This window comes from Sus scrofa, chromosome 1, assembly GCF_054392235.1.
Source record: "Sus scrofa isolate SSC_HxYL_T2T_F1_AM1 chromosome 1, Sscrofa_HxYL_maternal_Yorkshire_Landrace_v2.0, whole genome shotgun sequence".
Classification (NCBI taxonomy): Eukaryota; Metazoa; Chordata; class Mammalia; order Artiodactyla; family Suidae; genus Sus; species Sus scrofa.
This window is the reverse complement of record NC_139383.1, coordinates 281727290-281749012: the sequence shown is the minus strand read 5'-3', so window position 1 is coordinate 281749012 and position 21723 is coordinate 281727290. Positions and strand designations below refer to the sequence as shown.

Below are 21723 nucleotides of genomic sequence, written 5' to 3'. Positions count from 1 at the left end.
ACTCATTTCTCTCGTTTCACAGAGAGGCCCCCTGAGGCTCAGGGGCAGGGAGGGACTTGTCCCAGGAGGCCACACAGCCAGGGCGCCTACACAATCTGGTTTCTGTCCCAGCTGCAGCCCCTGTCCCCCTTCTGTCGGCTGGGGGAGCCAGAGGTCAAGAGTCACTCAAATGTTTAGCCAATGCTTAAAAAAAAAAAAAAAAAAAGGCTTTAATTCTCTCCAGCCACCCGGGGCCGCCCAGGTAGGGACCTTCTCCTTTCGCAGAAGGAGGAAGCAAGCTAAAAATTAGCAGCCAGGAGGCCCCGTGGGCCCCCAGGTCTGGCCAAGCAGCTCACGCCCTAAGCTGGGCCTGAGGCAGGAAACAAACAGGGTGGGAGCGGGATGGGCTGGAGGGTCAGCGGGGGACCCGGGAAGGAGAAGCCGAGGGCATCCTAGGCTTGGAGTCAGAGGGCGTCTGATCTCCGCTTCCTGCCCCCAGCTGTCTACTTCACTTCCCAGAGCTCAAGTCCCTGGGCCAGTCTAGACACAATCAGGAAGGCACAAGAGGCATGTCATTTAGCAGTTCATGGAGGGACGCAGGGCAGGTGTGGGAGGACCCCACTTCCAGCCCCACTGCCTCGGCTACTGGGACAGGGAGGGCTCCAGCAGCTTCAGGACGCCGCCGACCAGGTGCAGGCTGCCTGTGACCAGCACGTGGATGGCAGCAGCCTCGTGGAGTACGATGGCCCCGCTGCCTGCCACGGGGTGGGCGAGGAGGCTCCGTGGGGGACTGGGCGGCTGCCAGACGGGGTCCCGGCCTTGGCTGATCCACTGCAGGGCGTGGGTGATGCAACTGAAGACGAGGGAGCTGGTGCTGTGGGTGTGGGGTGGGTGGGGCGCCAGCAGCAGGGATGTGGGCCCACCAGGCTCTGAGCTGGGGGTGCTCCAGAGGCCTGGGCTGGCCTGCTCCTCCTGCAGGTGGCTCCAGTGCTGCTGATGTGCGAGGCAGCGGAGGAGCACTTGGTCCAGTGTCACTGTGAAGTTCTGCTGGTCTGTGGGGCACAGGGACAGGCGCATCAGCGAGGCAGACGGGGGTGGGGGGAGGGGATGCATGCAGCAAGCACCTGCTTAAGGCCAGGCTCGAAAGAGGCATCACTGCGAGTTCCCCAGTGGCGCAGCCGATTAAGGATCTGGTGGTGTCACTGCAGTGGCTCGGGTTCTATCCCTGGCCCGGGGGAACTTCCCCATGCTGCAGACATGGCCAAAAAAAACCCCAAAATAAATAAAATAAACATGCCTATTACTGGTCCTTGCAGTGGGTGCTAGGAGGAAAGTGAGACTCAAAGTTCAGTGACTGGCCCGTAGTCACAGAGCACGTGAGAGGCAGGGCCGGGTGGTTTCGCTTCAAAGCGGGGACTTCTGCTCACTGAGCACATCCTTCTGCCCTAGACGCACTACCTTCATCTGTAAAACGGACGGTCCATCACCAAGTGGGCGTAAGTTTTTCTACAAATGCAGATTCCCTGACTATTCCCCAGTCTGATCGGGGCCTGGGGGTCTGTATGTTTCAGATTATTGCAAAGGAACTTTTAACATGGAGTTCCCATCGTGGCTCAGCGGTTAATGAACCCAACTAACATCCATGAGGATGTGGGTTCAATCCCCAGCCTCGCTCAGTGTGTTAAGGATCCGGCATTGGTGGTGTAGGTCGCAGATGCGGCTCGGATCCCACATTATTGTGGCTGTGGTGTAGGCCGGTGGCTACAGCTCCAATTGGACCCCTAGCCTGGGAACCTCCAGATGCCACGGGTGTGGCCCTTGAAAAAAAAAAAAAAGAAAGAAACTTTTAACATGACCTATGGTAAAAAAACATTTTGCAATGACAACCCAGTACTCACATCCACGTCCATGTATACCTGGAACAGAATCAAAACGGTACCTCCCCTTACTCTGGGCAAGACCCAGAGACACTCTCTTTCCTATTCTCTTTTATTTAAAATTTAAAGTGCCTGGAGGTCCCTGATGCTCTAGTGGGAGGATTCGCTGCTTGCATTGCTGTGGCCCAGCTGCAATCCCTGGTCTGAGAACTGAGATCCCACAGCAAGCTGCTGCACGCCACAGCCAAAACAAATGCTGGTGGAGACCCACTAAGCTGATTTCAAGAAGCATCACTGGGGAGTTCCCATTGTGGAGCAGTGGAAACGAATCCGACTAGAAACCATGAGGTTGCGGGTTCAATCCCTGGCCTTGCTCTGTGGGTTAAGGATCTGGCATTGCCGTGAACTGTGGTGTAGGTCGCAGACAGGGCTCGGATCTGGTGTGGCTGTGGCTGTGGCGTCGGCCGGCAGCTGTAGCTCCGTTAGACCCCTAGCCTGGGAACTTCCATGTGCCACGGGTGCGGCCCTAAAAAGACAAAGACAAAAAAAAGGAAAAAAAAAAAAAAAAAAAAAAAAGAACCACCACTAGGTTATAACCTACATTTTGAAAAATGGTTTCCCTGACAATTCTGTTTTAGAACTGCAGTCACACTCAAAATTCAAAATGTACCAAAAGGTATTTATTTATACAAGAAAATAAATCTAGTTCCTGCCCAAGACCCTCAGTTCAAAAGCCCCCACTGTCACCAACAGAATGAGCCCTCTTAGGGCTCCCGCCTCTGCCCACCCCAGGGACCATGCCTGTCACCACTTACCTGCATTATCCGCGGATGACATCTCTGTCAGGTTAGGGCAGAAAACGGCATAGTCAAACTGGCAGGGCTGGAAGGCCAAGAGGCAGCGCTTGGCATCAGAGCCCCGAGAGGATGCCCCCTCCCCCATCTCGGCCTCCACACAGCACCCCCCAGATCCACAAACATGTCCCCGTCTCTGGCGATGCCCTTCGCCAGCTGAACTGGGGTGATGCCGCATAAACCCAGCACTTCAGTGCTCCCACTGCATCTACCTGGGTACCGCTATGGCCTGGGCAGCACCGCCCAACACCAATGGGGAAACAGAGACTGGGAGGGTGCAGGGTGTGTGGCATTTGCCTACAGCGGCTCAGCTACTGAACACAAAGGAGCGAGGTCCTGGATGAGAACAGGCTCAGTGGTTAACGAATCTGACTAGGAACCATGAGGTTGCGGGTTCGATCCCTGGTCTTGCTCAGTGGGTTAAGGATCCGGTGTTGCTGTGAGCTGTGGTGTAGGTCGCAGAAGCGGCTCGGATCCTACATTGCTGTGGCTGTGGTGTAGGCCGGTGGCTACAGCTCCAATTAGACCCCTAGCTGGGAACCTCCATATGCCGCGGGAGCAGCCCTAGAAAAGGCAAAAAAAAAAAAACAAAAAAACAAAAAAAACGGCCTCGGAGTCCCGGTCGTGGCTCAGCGGTAACAAACCCGACTGGTATCCATGAGGACATGGCTTCAAACCCTGGCCTCGCTTGGTGGGTTAAGGATCCTTCGTTGCTGTGGCTGTGACGTAGGCCGGCAGCTGCTGCTCCGACTGGACCCCTAGCGTGGGAACTTTCATATGCTATGGGTGCGGCCCTAAAAATGCCAAAAAAAGAAGAAGAGCCTCGGCTTCTCGGTCTGTGAAACAGGAAATGATCCCTAGGAACCACGTCAGCCCTGACCGACAGCCTCGGGCCTGGGCAGAGAAGAGCCCGTGTATGCTTTATGGCCCTGGGACTCCTTACACCAAATTTAAGAAGCAGGTACAAAAAAATCTAAATAAATGCAAATGCTATCAAAAAGAGCAAGAGGAGGAAGGAGGAGAAGCCGCAGCTGCAGGGAGCACCCCTGTTTTATGGAGAAGCAATGGAGGCTCAGGGAGCTGCCATCTCTTAGCCAGGCTCACATGCTAGTGGCTGAAGGGGCCTGACACGGGCAGGGTCCAGAGCCTGCCTCCTATACGCCTACCTGGTCCTCCCTGTCACCCTGGGCTTGAGTGTGACCATGGAGGGGAATGAGGGCAGTGGCCTGTGACTTGACTTCCCTGTGCCCCGTGCGTGTACCTGTACTTCTCAGTACAATTCAGGACACGGGACAGTCCTGTCCTACAGCTGAGGAAACAGAGGCGCAGGGATAAGGCACCGCCGATGGGGGTCAAAGTCAGCACCAGGGCTGGGCTGCCTGCCGCCCCGCCCCCGGCCAGCCCCTCACCTGCAGCAGCTTCAGCAGGGCCGCGGAATCCCGGTCCCCGGTGGAGTTGAAGAGCAAGACTCGAACCTCCGACCCGCTGTGTGGAGGAGGGGGGTAGGTGGCGGCCGCTCAGAACAGCACCTCCCACCCCTTCTCCACGGGCCCCGCCCCATCCTTCCTCCAGAAACTTCCCTTCCTCCCTACTGTCCCAGTCCCGACCCTGTCCCCAAGTCCCACCCCCTTCTTCCGGAGGCCCAGTCTCCGCCCCCCCCCCGCCCCGCTCCCCCCTCCATCCTTCCCCCAGGTCCCTCCCCTCTCCACTGGCCAAGTCCCGCCCCTGCCCCCGGATCCCCGCCTCCGCCCGCCGCCCACCTGCTTGGCCTCTCGCGGCGGTGCAGGGCCTGGCGGAACCAGCGCACACAGGCCTGCATGCTGCTGGTGGTGTGCGCGCCGTCCAGGTACCAGGTAAGGGGCCCACGCCGCAGTACCTGTGTCCGGCCCAGCCACTCCGTGTCCCGAAGCCCTAGGAAAGGGCCGCGAGAGCAAGGTGGTTCTTCTGCAGCAGCCGCGAGGCAGCTCACCTACCCCCTCTCCTACCCCAGTCCTCCACTCAGCCTGCCTGCAGAGGCCCCGCTGCTCTAAGGCTGGTTACTCTGATCAGCCCAGAAGCCTCTTCCTGGGCGACCATCACGGGGATCAACTCTCTGGCTGCCTCATTTGCTGGAATCTTCCAGGTGGCCCTGATAGGGGGCAGCAGGCTATCATATATTAGACCCAGGTTTCAGGTGGAGAATCCTTAGCTTGGAGAGATTAGGTCACAGAACATGAGTCCTGAGGCTGGGATGTATCTGTCTGGTTCCAGGACTATAATATCATGGCCCTGACATGGGGCCTGGCACCTGGTGGGCACACTGGAACCGCTGATGAGGTTTCACAGCCACGAGGACCTACTGTGTGCTGGAAGCTTTACGGGGAAGCAAGAAGCCTGACAACACCACCATTTTTTTTCAAGAAGCTCACTGTCATGTGATGATATGACAAAGATGATAGTTACAGCAGCCACCACTGGCTGGGCACTTTATCCCATACCTGCCAGGCTCTGGGCACAGTCCCTTAGGGATGGCACCTCAGCGTGAGTCCTGCCATCATCTCATGTGGCAGGTAGGGAAACAGGCTCGAGTGAGGACATGAACTCAGACTCAGGGACGCTTAGTGACTTGAGAGTCCTTTCTCTTAAGGCCCCATCTCAAATTGCCCTCACCTCTCAAACAGGAAGCCAGAAGAAACAGCTGAAGGGGCCCAGCTGGCAGGAAGGCCCAACTCACCATGGCGCATGCGGGACGTGGGCTGGAACACAGGTGCCAGGGGCAACTGTCCCAGGAGGCTTGGCCTGGATGTCTTCAGTTCCCCAATATCTGGGGGGGCGGGGGGGAGAGGGGAGGGCTGAGTGGGGCTCTCAGAGGCAGGTTCCACAGGTCCCCTGCCACCCCCTCACCTGCCCACTCACCCTGGTGGCCCTTCTGCTGCAGCCAGCAGTGGGTCAGCTGCAAGGCCAAGGCGGCATTGGACCGCTGGTGCTCTCCCTCCAGGCCCAGGGTCAGTGGTGGCCCCCCTTCCTCCAGGGCTTCTAGTGGTGGGCACAGGTAGAGGGGACACTGCAGAGGAGAGGGGCCAGCAGCTGGTCAGGGGAGCTGATGTGGCCTCCTCGGCCAGTGGGCTCTCCCTGATACCATCAGCTGACCAGAACCCACCAAACCCCGCTCCTAGAACCAAGATGTGCTCCAGCTGGGTGAGCTGAGCTGAGTAAACTGAGGCCCAAAGGGATGGAGCATCTTGCTCGTCAGCCCCACCCCAGCTGCTCTTCTGAGACTCACTGAAATCTCCTGAGCACGGTCCCTCAGCACGGCCAGGGGGGCATCAGGCTGGGGCACGGTGAAGGCAGGAACGCCACACTGTGGAGGACAGAGAGATGGGCTGGGGGCTGCCCAGGGCCCTCTACTTCCCATCTCTGGCCCCTGCATCCCGGAGTCTGGGCAGCCCACCCAGCCTCCCCGCAAGAGAACCTTCGGGAACCCCTTGAAAAGGAGACTGAGGCCAGAGAAGGGCCTCAACTTGTTCCAGTGCCACACAAAGCGGAGAAAAGAACCCACAGATGCCAAGACTTCATCCTGAGAGGGGATACGAATGACCCGGCCCTGCCCCTGAATCTTGAGGGCCGGGCCCAGGCTGTCCATATACCCCCTCTGCCCAGGGCTGCCCGGTCACCTTAAAGATACCCCCTTTCTGCCACGCAATCTTCTCCATCGTGTCCCCCAGAAGGCCAGTGTGGTCGATGCCAAGAGAGGAGACCCCGCACACGACCGGCTTCCTGCGGAAGATGAAAGGGCCACGATGCCCCTGTCCCCGGCTGCCCGGGCTCTGACCACCATCCCTCTGCCCAGGCAGCTGCCCTCACCTGATGATGTTGGTGCAGTCGTAAGCCCCGCCGATGCCCACTTCCATCACTGCCAGGTCTACCTGCAGACAATCAGAGGGCATGGAAGGGGGCACGGGAGCCCCTGAATGCCCCTTGGGAGCCTCTGGCTGAGAGTCCCCTGGCCAAGGCCTCCAACGGAGGAAGTTCTCAGGAGTGGGCACCCACCTTCTCTTGAAGGAAGACGTGGAAAGCCATGAGCGTGAGGAAACGGAAGTAGCTGGGCATGGAGACACAGCTGCTGTCATCCTGTGGACAGGGTCCCATCAGAGATGGTGTCCTGAGAGGTGCTGAGCCCTCGGGGACCGGCCCCCCACTCCGATCCCCTCCCCCACCTGCCCCCCCCCGCTCCCCCGCCTCCAGCCCTCCAGCATGGGCACCTTGGTCTCGTCCAGCCGGTGGTAGAGGCGCCAGAAGTACTTGGTGAAGAGCTCAGGGCTTATGGGCTGTCCGTTGATGCGGATCCGCTCACGCACCTGCACCAGGTGGGGAGAGCTGCCAAAAAACCTGGGGTTACTGGGACTCTCTTCCCAAGACCCCAGGCTGTCCCGCTCCCCACAGGGAGACCTGCCCTTCGGACAAACAAATCTGACCGCATCCCTGTCCTGCTGAAAACCCTTCTGTGGCTTCCGCCGGCCCTCCAGAGTCCCAGCATCTCATCCCGGCCTCCCAGGCCGGGTCCCTCCCCACCAGGCTGGTCAGACACGCTCTCTGGGCTCCAACAGCCCCCATGCTTTCCCCATCCCACGCCGATCCGTCACTGTGCCAACATCTGTCCCCATAACATGGGTCTTCCAGCCCCCTGAGGGCAAGGCCCCCCTGGACTGACCCAGAGGCCACATGGGCCCAAGTTGAAGGCTGGGTTTTTAATCCCAAATTATTTATTTCGTTTTGTTTTGTTTTTGGCCACACCTGCGGCATGTGGAAGTTCTCAGGCCAGGCACAGAAGCTGCACCACAGCAGTGACAATGCCAGATGCTTAACCCCCTGCGCCATGTGGGAACTCCCAAAAAATTATTTTAGAAGGGAGATTATTGGCTTATATTTGAATCCTCAAAGGCCTTCTCATATTAGGAGTCCTCTCCATTTCTTGAACAAAGAACTTTTTTTCTGCCATTTCTTGAGCCCCTCCCGCAGCATATGGAGGTTCCCAGGCTAGGGGTCGAATCGGAGCTGTAGCTGGGGGCCTACGACAGAGCCACAGCAACGCTGGATCCGAGCCGAGTCTGCGACCTACACCACAGCTCATGGCAACGCTGGATCCCTAACCCACTGAGCGAGGCCAGGGATCGAACCCACAGCCTCATGGTTCCTAGTCAGATCCGTTAACCGCTGAGCCACCACGGGAACTCCCAAAAGAACATATTTTGAACAAAAAACTGTTTAGAGAAAACACCTTGGCTGGAAATGACCTCAGTCAGCTGGTTTCAGCTGGTTACAGAGGTCACCTGATGTAAGATAAAAGGTGGCAAAAATCTTGAATGTCCCAAGCCCAAGGGCCGAATCTTGAGCAATTAATCATCATGTTAATTTCACTGCTTTACCAGTGACGGGCTTAAGAGAGGCAGGTATAGCTCCTGAGAAGAGGGACCCATGTCTGCCCCCCAGCCACCCCCAATCCTCTGGTGTGAGTTTAGGTGCCTGAGAGCAACCAAGGGGGAGCACTGCCTTGAGGGCAACGCAGCAGCCGAGGCTGCCATGGAGGAAGGGCTCCCTTCTGCTGGCCACCCTGAGACCTCCATGGGGACAACATAAACTACCCTTATCATTTAAGCCCTTAAAAGCCAGGTTTTCTGTTCCTTATTGCAAAGCTGCCTAATTGATAAATATTTCTATGTGATTTAAAAATTGAAGACAGACTCTTTTTTTTTTTGGTTTTTGCTTTTTAGGGCTGCACCCCAGGGCATATGGAGGTTCCCAGGCCAGGGGTCGAATCAGAGCTTCAGCTGCCAGCCTACGCCACAGCCACAGCAACGCCAGATCGGAGCTGCATCTGTGACCTACACCACAGCTCATGGCAACACCAGATCCTTAACCCACGGAGCGAGGCCAGGGATCGAACCCGCATCCTCATGGATCCCAGTCGGGTTCGTTAACCACTGAGCCACGAAGGGAACTCCTGAAGATGGAAGTTAAGTTAATAAAAAGGTATCTGACTTATTTCGGCTGTGTGTTCCACTTAGCCATTCAAGTTGCTGCCCCGCCTCTCATTTTTCTCCATCATGAAAATTGGAGACTGCCATCAACTTGGGCCAATATGGCGCAAATCGAGGGTTTGATGAATGAATAAACGCTGGGAAGAGACCTGCAGCTGAACTCCTGGTGGGGGGGGAACCCTGGCCCTGAGGGGCTGGCTGGCTCTACAGTGCCCCCCTGAGAGCTAGGAGACACCACATCCCTCTGTACCTCAGTACCTAAAGAATCCTGTCTTCAGGCCGTAGCTTCGGAGGATGCGTTCAGCAAAGGCACAGGTGGAGCCCTGGAAAGAAAAGGTTTTGTCTGGGGAGGCCCCCACCCTACCATCCCCCAAGGGGCCGCCCTACACCTGCGCCCTATCCCTCACCTTCCCCTTGGTCCCGGTGATGTGAATAATGTTCAGTTGGTCCAGGTCCTCCACCTGGGACAGACAGACAAGGTCCCCGCTCAGCCACGGGACTCACAGACAGATTGGAGGAGCAGGAGCGGGTCACTTGCCCTTCCCACCTTACCTGCAGCCCACTCCGTGCCAAGTACAGCTTCATGGCTTCCAGCTGTGTCTGGGGGTCACCCCGCTGGCGCTTCACCTGCTCCAGGTAGTTGGCATTGGTCTGCAGGGTGTTGAGTGTGCGCACAGCCTCCTGGCAACCAGCCCCCGGGCAACAGATTAAGGTTCATTTGAGGGTCCATAGGGGCAGAAGCACCCAGCATCCCAGCGGCTGGGCCTGGGTACCAGGCCTGCCTGTCCTGTTGCCCCATTTTAGAGGCTAGGCACCGCTAAGTGAGAAAGAAGTGGCATCTTTCCAGCTCCGGCAGAAATGGGAGCCCGGGGCAGCTGGGCTCCACCCAGGGAGTGCCGGGCAAAGCAGGCAGATTGGCTAACAGGACTGGCCTTGCTTCCTCCCCAGGCTTCACCCTCACGCCTTTGCCTTCCACTCCCTCTAGTCTGACACTGTAGTGGGCTCCTGCTAAGGTAGGGCCAGAACCACAGAACCACAGGGGTCTTAGAACTGAAGCAATTAGACGAGGAATTCCTGGAGGCTTCCATGCTCAGCCCTGAGGACTGGGGTTCCACATTCGGAGAGAGAAGAGTTGCTTAAAGCAACTAGATGAGTGGGCGTTCTCGTCATGGCTCAGCGGTTAGGAACTCAACTAGCATCCACGAGGATGAGGGTTTAATCCCTGGCCTCGCTCAGTGAGTTAAGGATCCAGCATTGCCGTGAGCTGTGGTGTAGGTTGCAGATGCAGCTTGGATCTGGTGTTGCTGTGGTTGTGGTGTAGGCGGGGGGCTACAGAACCGATTGGACCCCTAGCCTGGGAACTTCCATATGCCATGGGTGCGGCCCTTAAAAAAACAAAAAAGCAACTAGATGAGTAAGAGGAGTCTCAGAGGAAGAAAGAGGGTGCCTGGGTCACCCAGACAAGGAGGCAGGTAGGTGTAGCCTCAGGACAGTTCAGCCTGGGAGATGAAAGTGGGACTGCGGTTTATTTCCCCGCAGGGCCACAGTGCTGGTTGGAGGCCCCATTCTCATCAAACTGGTGCTACCTGCCTGGCCAGCATCAGGTTCTGCTCTCTGGCAACTGGCCGCTGGCACAGAAGCAAACGGAAATTCTGTTTTCCAGATTCTTACCCCACCCCACTGCTCCAGAGTCCTTGCCTCCCTCCACCCACCCGCTCCCCCGAGGCATGCGTGGATCTCCACGAATCCTGGAGACTCCAGCCCCCGATCTATATTCCTGGATCTCTCCAGTCTGAACTCCCGGATCCCTTTCCCCGGTCCCACTCCAACTGCTAGTTCTGGGTCCGGCGACACTGGAACTCCAGAACCTCAGAGCCCGTTATCGGGGCCCAACTTCCTGGTGCCTGTCCCCACCCCAGACTCCTGGATGTCCCCGCTCCCCGAGTCCCTCAGTCCCAGGCTACTGCCCCCCGCCTCCCCCCGCCCCTTGCCTCAGCTGGCGGAGGCCGGATGCTAAGTGACTCAGGCCCGGCTCACGTGTCATGGCATGACCTCCAGCGGGCGGGCAGGATACCTGATACTCCATGCCGGGCTCCTGTGGCGCGGGCCACGCGCTCAACCCTCGCCTCGCTGCGACCCCGGTTGTTGCACCACGCGAAGGAACCGCTGCCAGGAAGCGAGCCGCGAGCAGGTGGCTACGTGCCCGCGACATAGTAGAGGCGCCGGCAGCTGCTCGCTAGGCCCAGACCACCAAAAAACACGTCCCTCCTGGCCCCGCCCCCGACGCGCCCCCTCCCCTTCACCAATCAGCGCTGTCCGAGGAGCCGGCACCAATAAGAAGCTGCAGGACGCCATCGTTGTGAGGGGCAAGCCCTGGGGGGCTTCGTCCATGTTTATTAGGGGCACGTTCCCGGGGGCGTTCTCTGCCCTTGGAGAAACACTCACTCCTTTCGTCACCATCCTCTCTCCCAAAATAGCTAGTTCCTGCTCCTGACCGGAACCAGCTCCGAGCCAGGACAGAATGACAGAGCTAGCGGACACTTTCAGGGAGGTCCCTGATGGCCCAACTCCACGCAGAGACCCAAGGCTGCGGGGGAAGCGGTCCCAGCCCTCCTGAATCTGACAGCCGAGTTGCGGGGCAGTAATAGACCAGGCACCTTCGCTACTGAGACCTCGAATAGTTCCTGAGCAGCCTGAGGCTTCCTGAAAGAGGAGACATCCCGGCCCCAGGAGGCCTGGGGCTGGAGGGCAGACAGCGAGTTGGCGGGATGAGAGCTTTTTAGGCAAAGGGAGGGAAGGCTATGTGAAAAGCAAAAGATGGGAGAGAGAACTAGGCACCTGAGAGAACTACACTTCCACAGGGTTGGGCCTCATCACCATGGAGGGACAGGATGTCACATCCAGCAGGACCTGGTAGCCTTATAAGAAATTGGATTGCATTTCTTTTCTTTTTTTCTTTTTATCGCTACACCTATGGCATATGGAAGTTCCTGGGCTAGGGGTTGAATCAGAACTGTGGCTGCCAGCCTAAGCCACGGCCTTGCAACACTGGACACGAGCCACATCTGGGACCTACGCTGCAGCTTGGGGTAGCACTAGATCCTTAGTGAGCCACTAAGGCCAGAGATCAAACCAGCATCCAGAACAGACACTATATCCGGTTCTTAACCTGCCAAGCCACAGCAGCAACTCCTGGATTGCATTTGCTTACTTATTTAGTCTTTTGAGGGCTGCACCTGTGGCATATGGAAGTTCCCAGGCTAGGAGTCAAATCGGAACTGCAGCTGCTGGCCCACACCACAGCCACAGTCACGCTGGATCCTTAACCCACTCAGCAAGGCCAGCGATTGAACCTGATCCCCGTGGATACTGATCAGGTTCTTAACCCACTGAACCACAACAGGAACTCCCTGCACTGCATTTAGATGACAATGAAATGGTCCTAAGAAGGGTTGACAAGATCAGATTTACACTGGAAGATTCCAGATTGGAGAACGATCCAGGGCCAGGGAAATGATGTGTCCTACCTGTGGCTGGAGGACCCCCATGTGTCCTGAAGTTCTCAGAACTTTTTCTGTCTATGACTTTCTTGGCCCCAACTGCCAGCATGGAAAAAAGCAGTGTTTTTTCAGCTGAAGTCCAGAAAGGTGTGTGTGTTGAGATGGGGGTGGGGGGTTGCTGCAAAAACCCTCTGGAGAACTTTCCACAGATAAAAGGCAATCCCTTAACAGCTAATGGGATTTCAGCACCAGTACACAAGAGACCATTTGATTTTGAAGTAAACATATACATTGCCATGTTACCGTGGCTGTGGTGTGGGCAGGCAGGTACCGCTCTAATTTGACCCCTAGCCTGGGAACCTCCATATGCCTTGAGGGTGGCCCTAAAAAGCAAATAAATAAGTAAATTTAAAAATATATATATAGGAGTTCCCGTCGTGGCCCAGTGGTTAACGAATCCGACTAGGAACAATGAGGTTGTGGGTTCGATCCCTGGCCTTGCTCAGTGGGTTAAGGATCTGGCGTTGCCGTGAGCTGTGGTGTAGGTCACAGACACTGCTCGGATCCTGAGTTGCTGTGGCTGTAGTATAGGCCGGCGGCTACAGCTCCGATTCGACCCCTAGCCTGGGAACCTCCATATGCCGCAGGAGCAGCCCTAGAAAGGCAAAAAAACAAAAATAAAAATAAATGGGAGTTCCCATCGTGGCTCAGTGGTTAACGAATCTGACTAGGAACCATGAGGTTGCGGGTTCGATCCCTGGCCTTGCTCAGTGGGTTAAGGATCCGGCAGTTGCCGTGAGCTGTGGTGTAGGTTGCAGATGTGGCTCAGATCCCGCGTTGCTATGGCTCTGGCATAGGCTGGTGGCTACAGCTCCAATTCGACCCCTAGTCTAGGAACCTCCATATGCCGTGGGAGCGGCCCAAGAAATGGCAAAAAGACAAAAAAAAAAAATATATATATATATATATATATGTGTGTGTGTATGTATGTTGTGAAGATCCTGTCATTGGCTGGATTTCCAATAAAAATAAAAAAAAAAAAAAAAAAATATATATATGCTGTGAAGATGCTGTCTTTGGCTAGACTTCCACTTTCCATATCGCTGCTAGGGGCTCCCCACCCCCGCCCCATGGAAGACAGGTCCTCTTCTCCTTTCGTTTCCTTTTTTTTTAATCATTGTAACTTTGTATGTATCCATGGATAAAGTTTCATAACTTCATAAAAATGACCATAAAGAGGCTTTACATATGTTTCTTTTGCTTAACCTTCTCCCTCTCCCCATGCCTCGCCCTCATGATTCTCGACAGTCATAAAATCACAGACACACCTAGACATCCACAGGGCTTTGATGCAAGTGACAATATTTTCTGCCTCTTAACCTTCTGACTCAAATCATAAGCTTATAGGGATCCCTGTAAGATATTTACCTAGAAAACAGTTAGGTAGCGCCTCTCAGGGCCAGGCACTGGCTCTAAACACCTTCCACATTAGTTGCTCATTTAATCATCAAAACCCTATCAAATAGGTACAACTTTTATGACCCTCCTTGTACAGGTGATGAAACTGAGGCACAAAGGATTTTTTTTTTTTTTTTTTGGTCTTTTGGCCATTTCTTGGGCCACTCCCGCAGCATATGGGGGTTCCCAGGCTAGGGGTCCAGTCAGAGATGTAGCATCCGGCCTACACCAGAGCCACAGCAACACAGGATCCGAGCCGTGTCTGCAACCTACACCACAGCTCACGACAACGCCAGATCGTTAACCCACTGAGTAAGGGCAGGGACTGAACCCGCAACCTCATGGTTCCTAGTCGGATTCGTTAACCACTGCGCCACGACAGGAACTCCCACAAAGGATTTTTAAAGGCGTATGCCCGGAGGTCCCGTTGTGGTAACAAACCCTATTAGTACCCCTGAGGATTTGGGTTCAATCCCCGGCCTTGCCCTGTGGGTTAAGGATCCAGTGCTGCCAGGAGCTGCAGTATAAGTTGCAGATGTGGCTTGGATCTGGTGTTGCTGTGGCTGTGGTGTAGGCCGGCAGCTGTAGCTCCGATTTGACCCCTAGCCTGGGAATTTCCATATGCCACACATGTGCCCCCCCGCCCCGCCCTGCAAAAAAAGCAAAGTTATGTTTCTTGTGATCTTTCCATTTTATGTATTTACAAATAAAAATATATATTGATTTCCCTTTTATACTTAAAGATAGCAAATAAATATTGTAGCAAAGATACTCAAAGATAGTGAATATATGTTGTATTGTACTTTTTCCACGTATCTTTAATTTCTGGACCTTATTCTGGACTGTGCTGGTACATAAGAGCTGCTCCATTGGCTCATTTTTGTTTTTTCAAAGCAGCAGAGTACTCCTTTGTGAGAGAAGAGTGTCATACATTCAGTCGGTCTCCTACTGATGGGCATTTAGGTTTTCAACATTGTGCTATTACCAGTGATGCTGCAATGGGTAACATCATTTTCTCCATGTGTGAGCACATCTGATGGATAAATTCCAAGAAGTACAATTGCTGGGTCAAAGGTGACTTGCATTTAACCCTTAAACACAGATTGCCGCATTGTCCTCCAGAGGGACAGGACCCAGTTTCCAACCCCACACCCCCGTGGGGCAGGAGCCAGCTGTTTCCTCACCAGCTGTTTCCTCACCAGCACACACTGTTAATCAGCAGTGATCCGGCCAACGCACAGGCGGAAAAACGGAATCTCGGGGTGGTTATCATTTGCATTTATTTTATTATGAAAGAAGTTGATTTTTTTTTTTTTTTTTGGTCTTTTTGCCTTTTCTAGGGTCACTCCCGCCGCATATGGAGGTTCCCAGGCTAGGGGGTCTAATCGGAGCTGTAGCCACGGCCTACACCAGAGCCACAGCAATGCCAGATCCAAGCTGCGTCTGCGACCTACACCACAGCTCACGGCAACGCCGGATCCCTAACCCACTGAGCAAGGCCAGGGATCGAACCCGCAACCTCATGGTTCCTAGTCAGATTCATTAACCACTGAGCCACGACGGGAACTCTGAGTATTTTTTTCTGATGTTTAAAATTCCCTTGTATTTTCTTTGAGGTCCACTTATCTCCTTTGCATTACTGCTTTTTATTTGCAAATCCCATAGAGGTTTGTAGAAGAAAACAGAGAAGCCTCTAAAGGAGAAAATCAAAGGCACCTTCATGGCACAGCTGGAGAACTACTATTGACTGTGCCACCACCGACGCATTCTCATTCTCCAGCAAGAACAATGGAAACAAAGCCATTGTCTGGACGGCCAAGAAAAGACAAGGGCACAGGGGAACTGGCTAGCAGGTCAGGGTCCAGGTCTGCAGACCTGTGTGGAGGGTGAGGGGCCAGGAATCCTGCTTTAACCCCCACCCTCCCAAAGACATCCGTCCATTCACTCCTTCATTTGGTGAGACACGGTCTCTATGCCAGACCTGGGCTGGGTGTGGGGGATGCTGGGTTCTGGGGACAGATGACAAGGCTTGACTCTTGGAGTACCCTGTCTAGGGGGCGCATGGCCAGTGAAGAAGGAAACTTACAAAGACTGGATATTTGCAACCCCTGATTAGAACCTGTAGGGGCAGGAGACTGAGGCCCAGAGAGGGAGAGAGACAGCTTGGGGTCACACAGCAGGTCAGCCAAGGCACTATGTTGGGCTTTCTAAACTCAGATCTGCCCGAGTCACTGCCTCGTCTCCTGCTCCATCATGACAGCTGGCAAAGACTTCAGGAATTGGCCTTGGCCTCTTCCACCTCCAACCTTACATTTACATAGTTGCCTCAGCCTGAAACACCCTTCCCCTAAGTTCTTCCTCTTGGCTTTTTCGGGTGTGTTCTTTTAGCTATTATTAAGCGCTTAGCCCATACTTAGCATTGCAATTTCTTTTCTTTTCCTTTTTGTTTTTTTTTTTTTTTTATGGCTACACCCGTGGCATATGGAAGTTCCTGGGGCAGGGATTGAATCTGAGCCACAGCTGTGACCTATGCTACAGCTGTGGCCACTCTGGATCTTTAACCCACTACTCGGGGCTACCTCTGTAGCAACCCAAGCCACTGCAGTTGGGTTCTTAACCCACTGTGCCACAGCGGGAACTCCTGCAATTTCTTTTTATCCTCACAAGAACTGTATAAATTTGGAGTTCCTGTCGTGGTTCAGTGGAAACGAATCTGACTAGATCCATGAGGTTCGATCCCTGGCCTTGCTCAGTGGCTTAAGGATCTGGTGTTGCCGTGAGCTATGGTGTAAGTTGCAGATGTGGCTCAGATTTGGTGTTGCTGCGGCTATGGTGTAGGCCATCAGCTACAGTTCCGATTCGACCTCTAGCCTGGGAACCTCCATATGCTGCGAGTGTGGCCCCAAAAAGATCAAGAAAAAAAATGTATGAATTAGCAATTAGACCCATTTTACAGGTGACAAAATGGAGGCACAAAGAGGGTAAGAAGGTAAGCAACTCACTCAGGATGGCATGGCCAGTATGTGGTAGAGCCAAGATGTAAACCCAGACTTACTGACTCTAAAATCTGTCCCCACTCACCACCACTTGTCTGGTCAATGTCTGCAGCCTAATGCTTTGTGACCTTGGGCAATTTGCTACCCCTTGCTGATCCTGTCTGACACTCAGTCTCCTCCTTAGCAAGATAAGGGCTGAAATGAGCTCTGTCCCAGCTCATGATTTCTAGAGGGGGTCTTGATGAGGACAAGAGTCTCCAAAGGCCACTACACTCCAGAGAGTCTGGACTAGAGGAGTCCAGCTGCCCCTTCCCCACCCTCAGCCACGATTCTTTGGTTCAAGCTCATCAGCCGGTTTATGCAGAAGCCTAGAATTCAGCAGGGAGGGTACAATTCTTTCCCACCCCCTACCCTCCCTTGCCCTCAGCATATGGAAGTTCCCCGGGCAAGGTTATCAAACCCACATCACAGCAGTGACCTGAGCTGCAGCAGTGACAACTTGACCTATTGTGCCATAGAGAACTCCAGGGAGGGTATATTTCTGATGACCACACCACGGTTCTGACCCTCTGATATGTACATAAGGACACCCCCACCTCTGAATATCTATTTATATCCAGTACCTTACAAGAAAACCCTTTTCTTTTTTTTTTTTTTTTTTTTTTTTTTTTTTTGTCTTTTTGCCTTTTCTGGGGCCACTCCCACGGCATATGGAGGTTCTCAGGCTAAGGGTCTAATCGGAGCTGTAGCCGCTGGCCTACGCCAGAGCCACAGCAATGCCAGATCCAAGCTGCGTCTGCGGCCTACACCACAGCTCACGGCAATGCCGGATCCTTCACCCACTGAGCAAGGCCAGGGATCGAACCCGCAACCTCATGGTTCCTAATCCAGTTCGTTAACCACTGCACCACGATGGGAACTCCTAGAAAACCCTTTTCTGTCACTGGGCAAAAAGAAACTTGCCTTAAACAGAATTCCATATCCTCAGTGAGGTAGTCTCTCCTTAGCCTCACCCCACTGTGTACAAAGGTGTTAATGGATTTAGTGTCTCAGGAGGGGCCATGGACCTTAAAAATGGGCCTGTCTGGAGTTCCCGTCATGGTGCAGTGGTTAATGAATCCGATTAGGAACCATGAGGTTGCAGATTCGATCCCTGCCCTTGCTCAGTGGGTTAATGATTCAGCATTGCCGTGAGCTGTGGTGTAGGTCGCAGACGCGGCTCGGATCCCGTGTTGCTGTGGCTCTGGCTAGGCTGGCAACTACATCTCTGATTAGACCCCTAGCCTGGGAACCTCCATATGCCGCAGGAGCGGCCCTAGAAAAAGCAAAAAAAAAAAAAAAAAAAAAAAAAGACAAAAAAGACAAAAAATAAAATAAAATAAAAGAAGGGAGAAAAAAAATGGGCCTGTCTTTGACCCTGCAATTCTACTACTTCCAAAAATGACCCTGAGCAAACAAACAGTTGGAACATTGGAACAGTGCTCAGAGCCCCACGTGCTCTAGTTTATCGCCTTCCATCTCCGGTGGCAGGTGACACGCCTGGTGACTTGATGCCCTCCTTCCTGAAACCCTTTGTTTTCTGGGCTTCCTGACACCTCCTACCCCAGTCCCCCTCCCCGCCTTGCTGGATGCACCTTGCTGGCTCGGCCCTCTCCCCTCCAGCATCCTCACGTGGGGTCCCGGGGCTCACACGCTCTCTCCACAGTGGTCTCCTGCTGTCCCGGGTGTATGACAATGTCTGACTTTCAAGCATCCTGTTTTGCTGAGTCACCAACATGAGCATCTGCTGACCTCCTGTTGTCTGCAGGCATCACCACTGTAAAGCCTGCTGCAGCAGAGTTCCCCTGGGAGATTCGCGGTAAGGAACCCGACTAGCATCCGTGATGATGCAGGTTCGATCCCTGGCCTCGCTCAGTGGGTTAAGGATCTGGTGTTGCCATGAGCTGTGGTGTAGGTCACAGACGAGGCTCGGATCTGACATTGCTGTGACTGTGGTGTAGGTTGGCAGCTGCAGCTCTGATAAGACCCTTAGCCTGGGAACTTCCATATGCCTCAGGTGCAGCCCTAAAAAGATTAAAATAAAATAAAATAAAATAAAATAAAATAAAATAAAATAAAATAAAATAAAATAATAAAATAAAATAAAATAGAATAGAATAGAAAGGTATTCATTTAAATCTTGCAGTAGCTTTAAGGTACAGTGATTACCTTTATGCAGATGAGAAACTGAGGCACAGCAGGGTTACTCAGCCAGCCAAAGGTCACCAACAGTGTACGCAGGACAGAGCCTCAGGGCCTTTGCACTGGGGGTTCCTTTGGCCTTGACCATTCACCTGACCAGCTCAGGGTCATTCTAGGTCTCAGCTCACCTTCTTGCCACAGTCTTTCCACCATCTACCCTTTTGTACCTTTTGAATTTTGAACCATGTGCCTGTATTAGCATTTCAAAATAAGTGTTTTTCAAAAGAGTGTTTCAGATCTCCATATAAGACGACTGTTAAGGGAACAAACCTGTTAATGAAGCACTATGGACAGTGGGAATCCCTTTTTTTTTTTTTTTTCTTTTTTCTTTTTCAGGGCTGCACCTGTGGCCCATGGCAATTCCCAGGCAAGGACTCAAACCAAAGCTGGATTTGATGCCAGATTCAAGCCATGTCTGCAACCTACCTCACAGCTCATGGCAACACTGGATCGTTAACCTGCTGAGCGAGGCCAGGGATCAAACCCGCATCCTCATGGATCCTAGTTGGGTTTGTGACTGCTGTGCCACGATGGGAACGCTGGGATCCCATTTTTAAAATAATTGTAATTTAGAAAACGGTATGGGTGTTATTCTCCGCATGGTAATTGTAATTATCTCTGAGAGAGGAAGCTAGAGGGGACTTTTTTCTTCCTTCTGCTTCTAGTTATTTTATAATTTTTCCCCAGGAACATGCATAAGTGGGAACAAGAGTAAGCAATTCCTTCCACACTCAGTGACTGGCACCTCAGAGCTCGGAAGTGAGAGCCACCTCCCGGCCAGCACCCAGCTGACCAGATGACCAGGCCACCGGACAGGGACCAGGGCGAGGGGGGCGCAGGGGCTGGGGTGCCCATGAGAAGCCTGTGAAATGCCATGCTCCCCAGTAACGGGGGACGCGGAGGGCCACCCTCAGTTCTCTCTCTCCTGGGGAGGGGACGGCATGGTGTGGCCCTGGAAAGGTCACTCCATCTCTCTAGAGTCCTAGGTGACCTCAAAAGGGGCCCTAGCTTCCCCAACCCTGGTTCTGGAGCCGTCCCTCCTCTGCTGCTGGGCAGAAGGTTCTGTCTGTCGGGGCGGGAGGGGTGGGAGAGGTCTGAGTGGCAGCCCTCGGGACGCTGGCGGAACTGCTGGAGCCTCGTGAGCCTCAAGGTGCCCATTCTACAGAGGAGGAAGCTGAGGCTGGGTGAGGCTGAGCATCTGTCAGAACCTAGTACCCCAAACTTTCGCAGCCCAGCCCGGGATCTTCATCCTCAGCTCTTGGCCGAGCTAAACTGGAAGGCTGTGCAGCTCCCCAGCTGGTGGGCCTGGGCTCAGCCCATGTCCTCACCCCCCAAGCACTGTTTCCTCCTCCGTAAAGCAGGGGTGGCCGTCCTGCCCGCCGCAGAGGGCTGAACAGGGTGAACGGCGGATGCTGGACCCGGAACCCAGATCAAGGGCCCCAGGCAAGAGCGCGGACAGAAATCTTTAACAGGCCAAGTCCTTAAATGCTCTTAACTGCACCTTCCAGATCTATAAAATGCAGTCATTGTCTCAGATCAATAAAACACAGATAACAATTGTCTCAGATCAACAAAAGGCAGATAACCAAGGGAGTAAACACTGCTTCTGGTCTGTGCCTGGGGCATGTGGAAATTCCTGGGCCAGGAATCAAACTCACACCCCTGAGCAGCAACCCAAGCCATAGCAGTGACAATCGCCGGGTCCTTAACCTGCTGAGCCACCAGGGAACTCCCCGTAACAAGCACTTTGATCCAAGTTGCCATCCGCATCACCAACTTTATTATTATTATTAAAAATGGAGCCAACAGCCTTTCCTCCCAGATCAGCCCTGAGAGTGAAATCAGATGAAGACCAGTTTGCCAACAGCCCCTGGCCCACAGGAGGACCCTCGAGGTAGCCTCTGCCACCTCCCATGCCAGCTGGCCCATCTCCTCTACGGAGCCCCCCCGTCCAGAACTCCCCACACCCACACTGGGTAGGAGGCTTTTGTGGAGCCTCCAGCTGGGTGCAAGGGGGGCTGTGAGGTCCACGGATGGGGGGTCTTGACCACCCCAGGCCTTCAGTTCGAGGCTTATGGTGGCCAAGTTCTTCCCTTGGGGCCCCATATCACTGCCCATGGCCTCAGACCCTTGAGCGTGAATTACACCCATCGTTCAAAAGAAAGAAAATGAGGCTTCGGGGGCAGCCTACCTGCCCCCACGTCATCGTGTTCTCCTACCTGGAAGGAGGCGGGTTCAGCCGAGAGAGGACGCCCAGATGGGCCCAGCTGTGCCATGGGTGCTTCCCACCACAGCGTCTCAGCCACTGGCCAGGAGGCAGCCAGGGCCCTGGCACCTCTCATCCTGTGCTTCCCGCTCTCCGACCGGATGGGGCGTAAATGACTCAGGTGTGGGCACCTCTGCCAAGCTGGCCCTGGGCGGGGGCTGCGGGCAGCCCTGGGCCCCGGGGGTGGGTGGAGTTGGGGGGATTCTCGGGGCCTCCCCTCACATCTGGGGTGTGTGTGTGTGTGGGGGGGTCAGCACAGGGAGGACAATCTTACCTGATAAGTTCCTGCTTTCATCTGGGATCGGCCAGGGATCTCTGGGCCTCCCTGGCGGGTTTCCGGGCGCGCGCAGGACTTGTCAGAATCTCCCTGTGAGTTAAATTACAACTGAGCGGGGGATAAAGGTGAGCCGGCAGACAAGGGTGTGCGGCGGGGGATGGGGTGGGGGGGGTTGGGAGACATCCAGACCTTGGGCTGGGCTTCCTGCCCAGTGGGGCTGGCTTTATTTGACCTCTCTTATCACGCACGGCTCACCTC

At 54.3% G+C, this 21723-nt stretch overlaps 2 protein-coding genes across 6 annotated transcripts in view; both read right to left on the bottom strand.

Moving 5' to 3' along the window:
* STXBP1 (syntaxin binding protein 1) overlaps window positions 1-21723 on the bottom strand; it is a 775650-nt gene that overhangs the window by 582056 nt on the left and 171871 nt on the right. The gene's annotated exons all lie outside the window — the stretch shown is intronic.
* FPGS (folylpolyglutamate synthase) lies at window positions 185-21575 on the bottom strand. 5 transcript variants are annotated; one of them, XR_002337664.2, is made up of 16 exons: window positions 10802-10988; window positions 9280-9408; window positions 9135-9188; window positions 8986-9050; window positions 6952-7066; window positions 6740-6820; window positions 6554-6615; window positions 6364-6466; window positions 5973-6050; window positions 5606-5753; window positions 5424-5513; window positions 4471-4621; window positions 4120-4195; window positions 2672-2738; window positions 1277-1443; window positions 185-1031 (listed from the first exon to the last, which is right to left on the bottom strand). XR_002337664.2 is itself a non-coding variant. In XM_021069381.2 (15 exons), the coding sequence occupies exons 1-15, from the start codon at window positions 21481-21483 to the stop codon at window positions 622-624; spliced, it is 1650 nt and encodes a 549-aa protein (XP_020925040.2). In that variant the 5' UTR covers window positions 21484-21575; the 3' UTR covers window positions 185-621. The 5 variants fall into 5 exon arrangements, 4 of the variants coding, with proteins under 4 accessions (XP_020925040.2, XP_020925032.1, XP_020925027.1 ...); XM_021069381.2 differs by lacking the exons at window positions 1277-1443; window positions 10802-10988 and adding an exon at window positions 21463-21575; XM_021069373.2 differs by lacking the exons at window positions 1277-1443; window positions 10802-10988 and adding an exon at window positions 21142-21297.

Coding starts and splice junctions, on each gene's coding strand:
- FPGS (XM_021069368.2), bottom strand. CDS start 10,939: ATGTCGCGGGCACGTAGCCACCTGCTCGCGGCTCGCTTCCTGGCAGCG. Junction 5,754..5,972: donor ACCGTGCTCAGGAGATTTCA/GTGAGTCTCAGA, acceptor TCTCCTCTGCAG/TGTCCCCTCTACCTGTGCCC. Junction 4,196..4,470: donor CGCCGCGAGAGGCCAAGCAG/GTGGGCGGCGGG, acceptor TCCTCCACACAG/CGGGTCGGAGGTTCGAGTCT.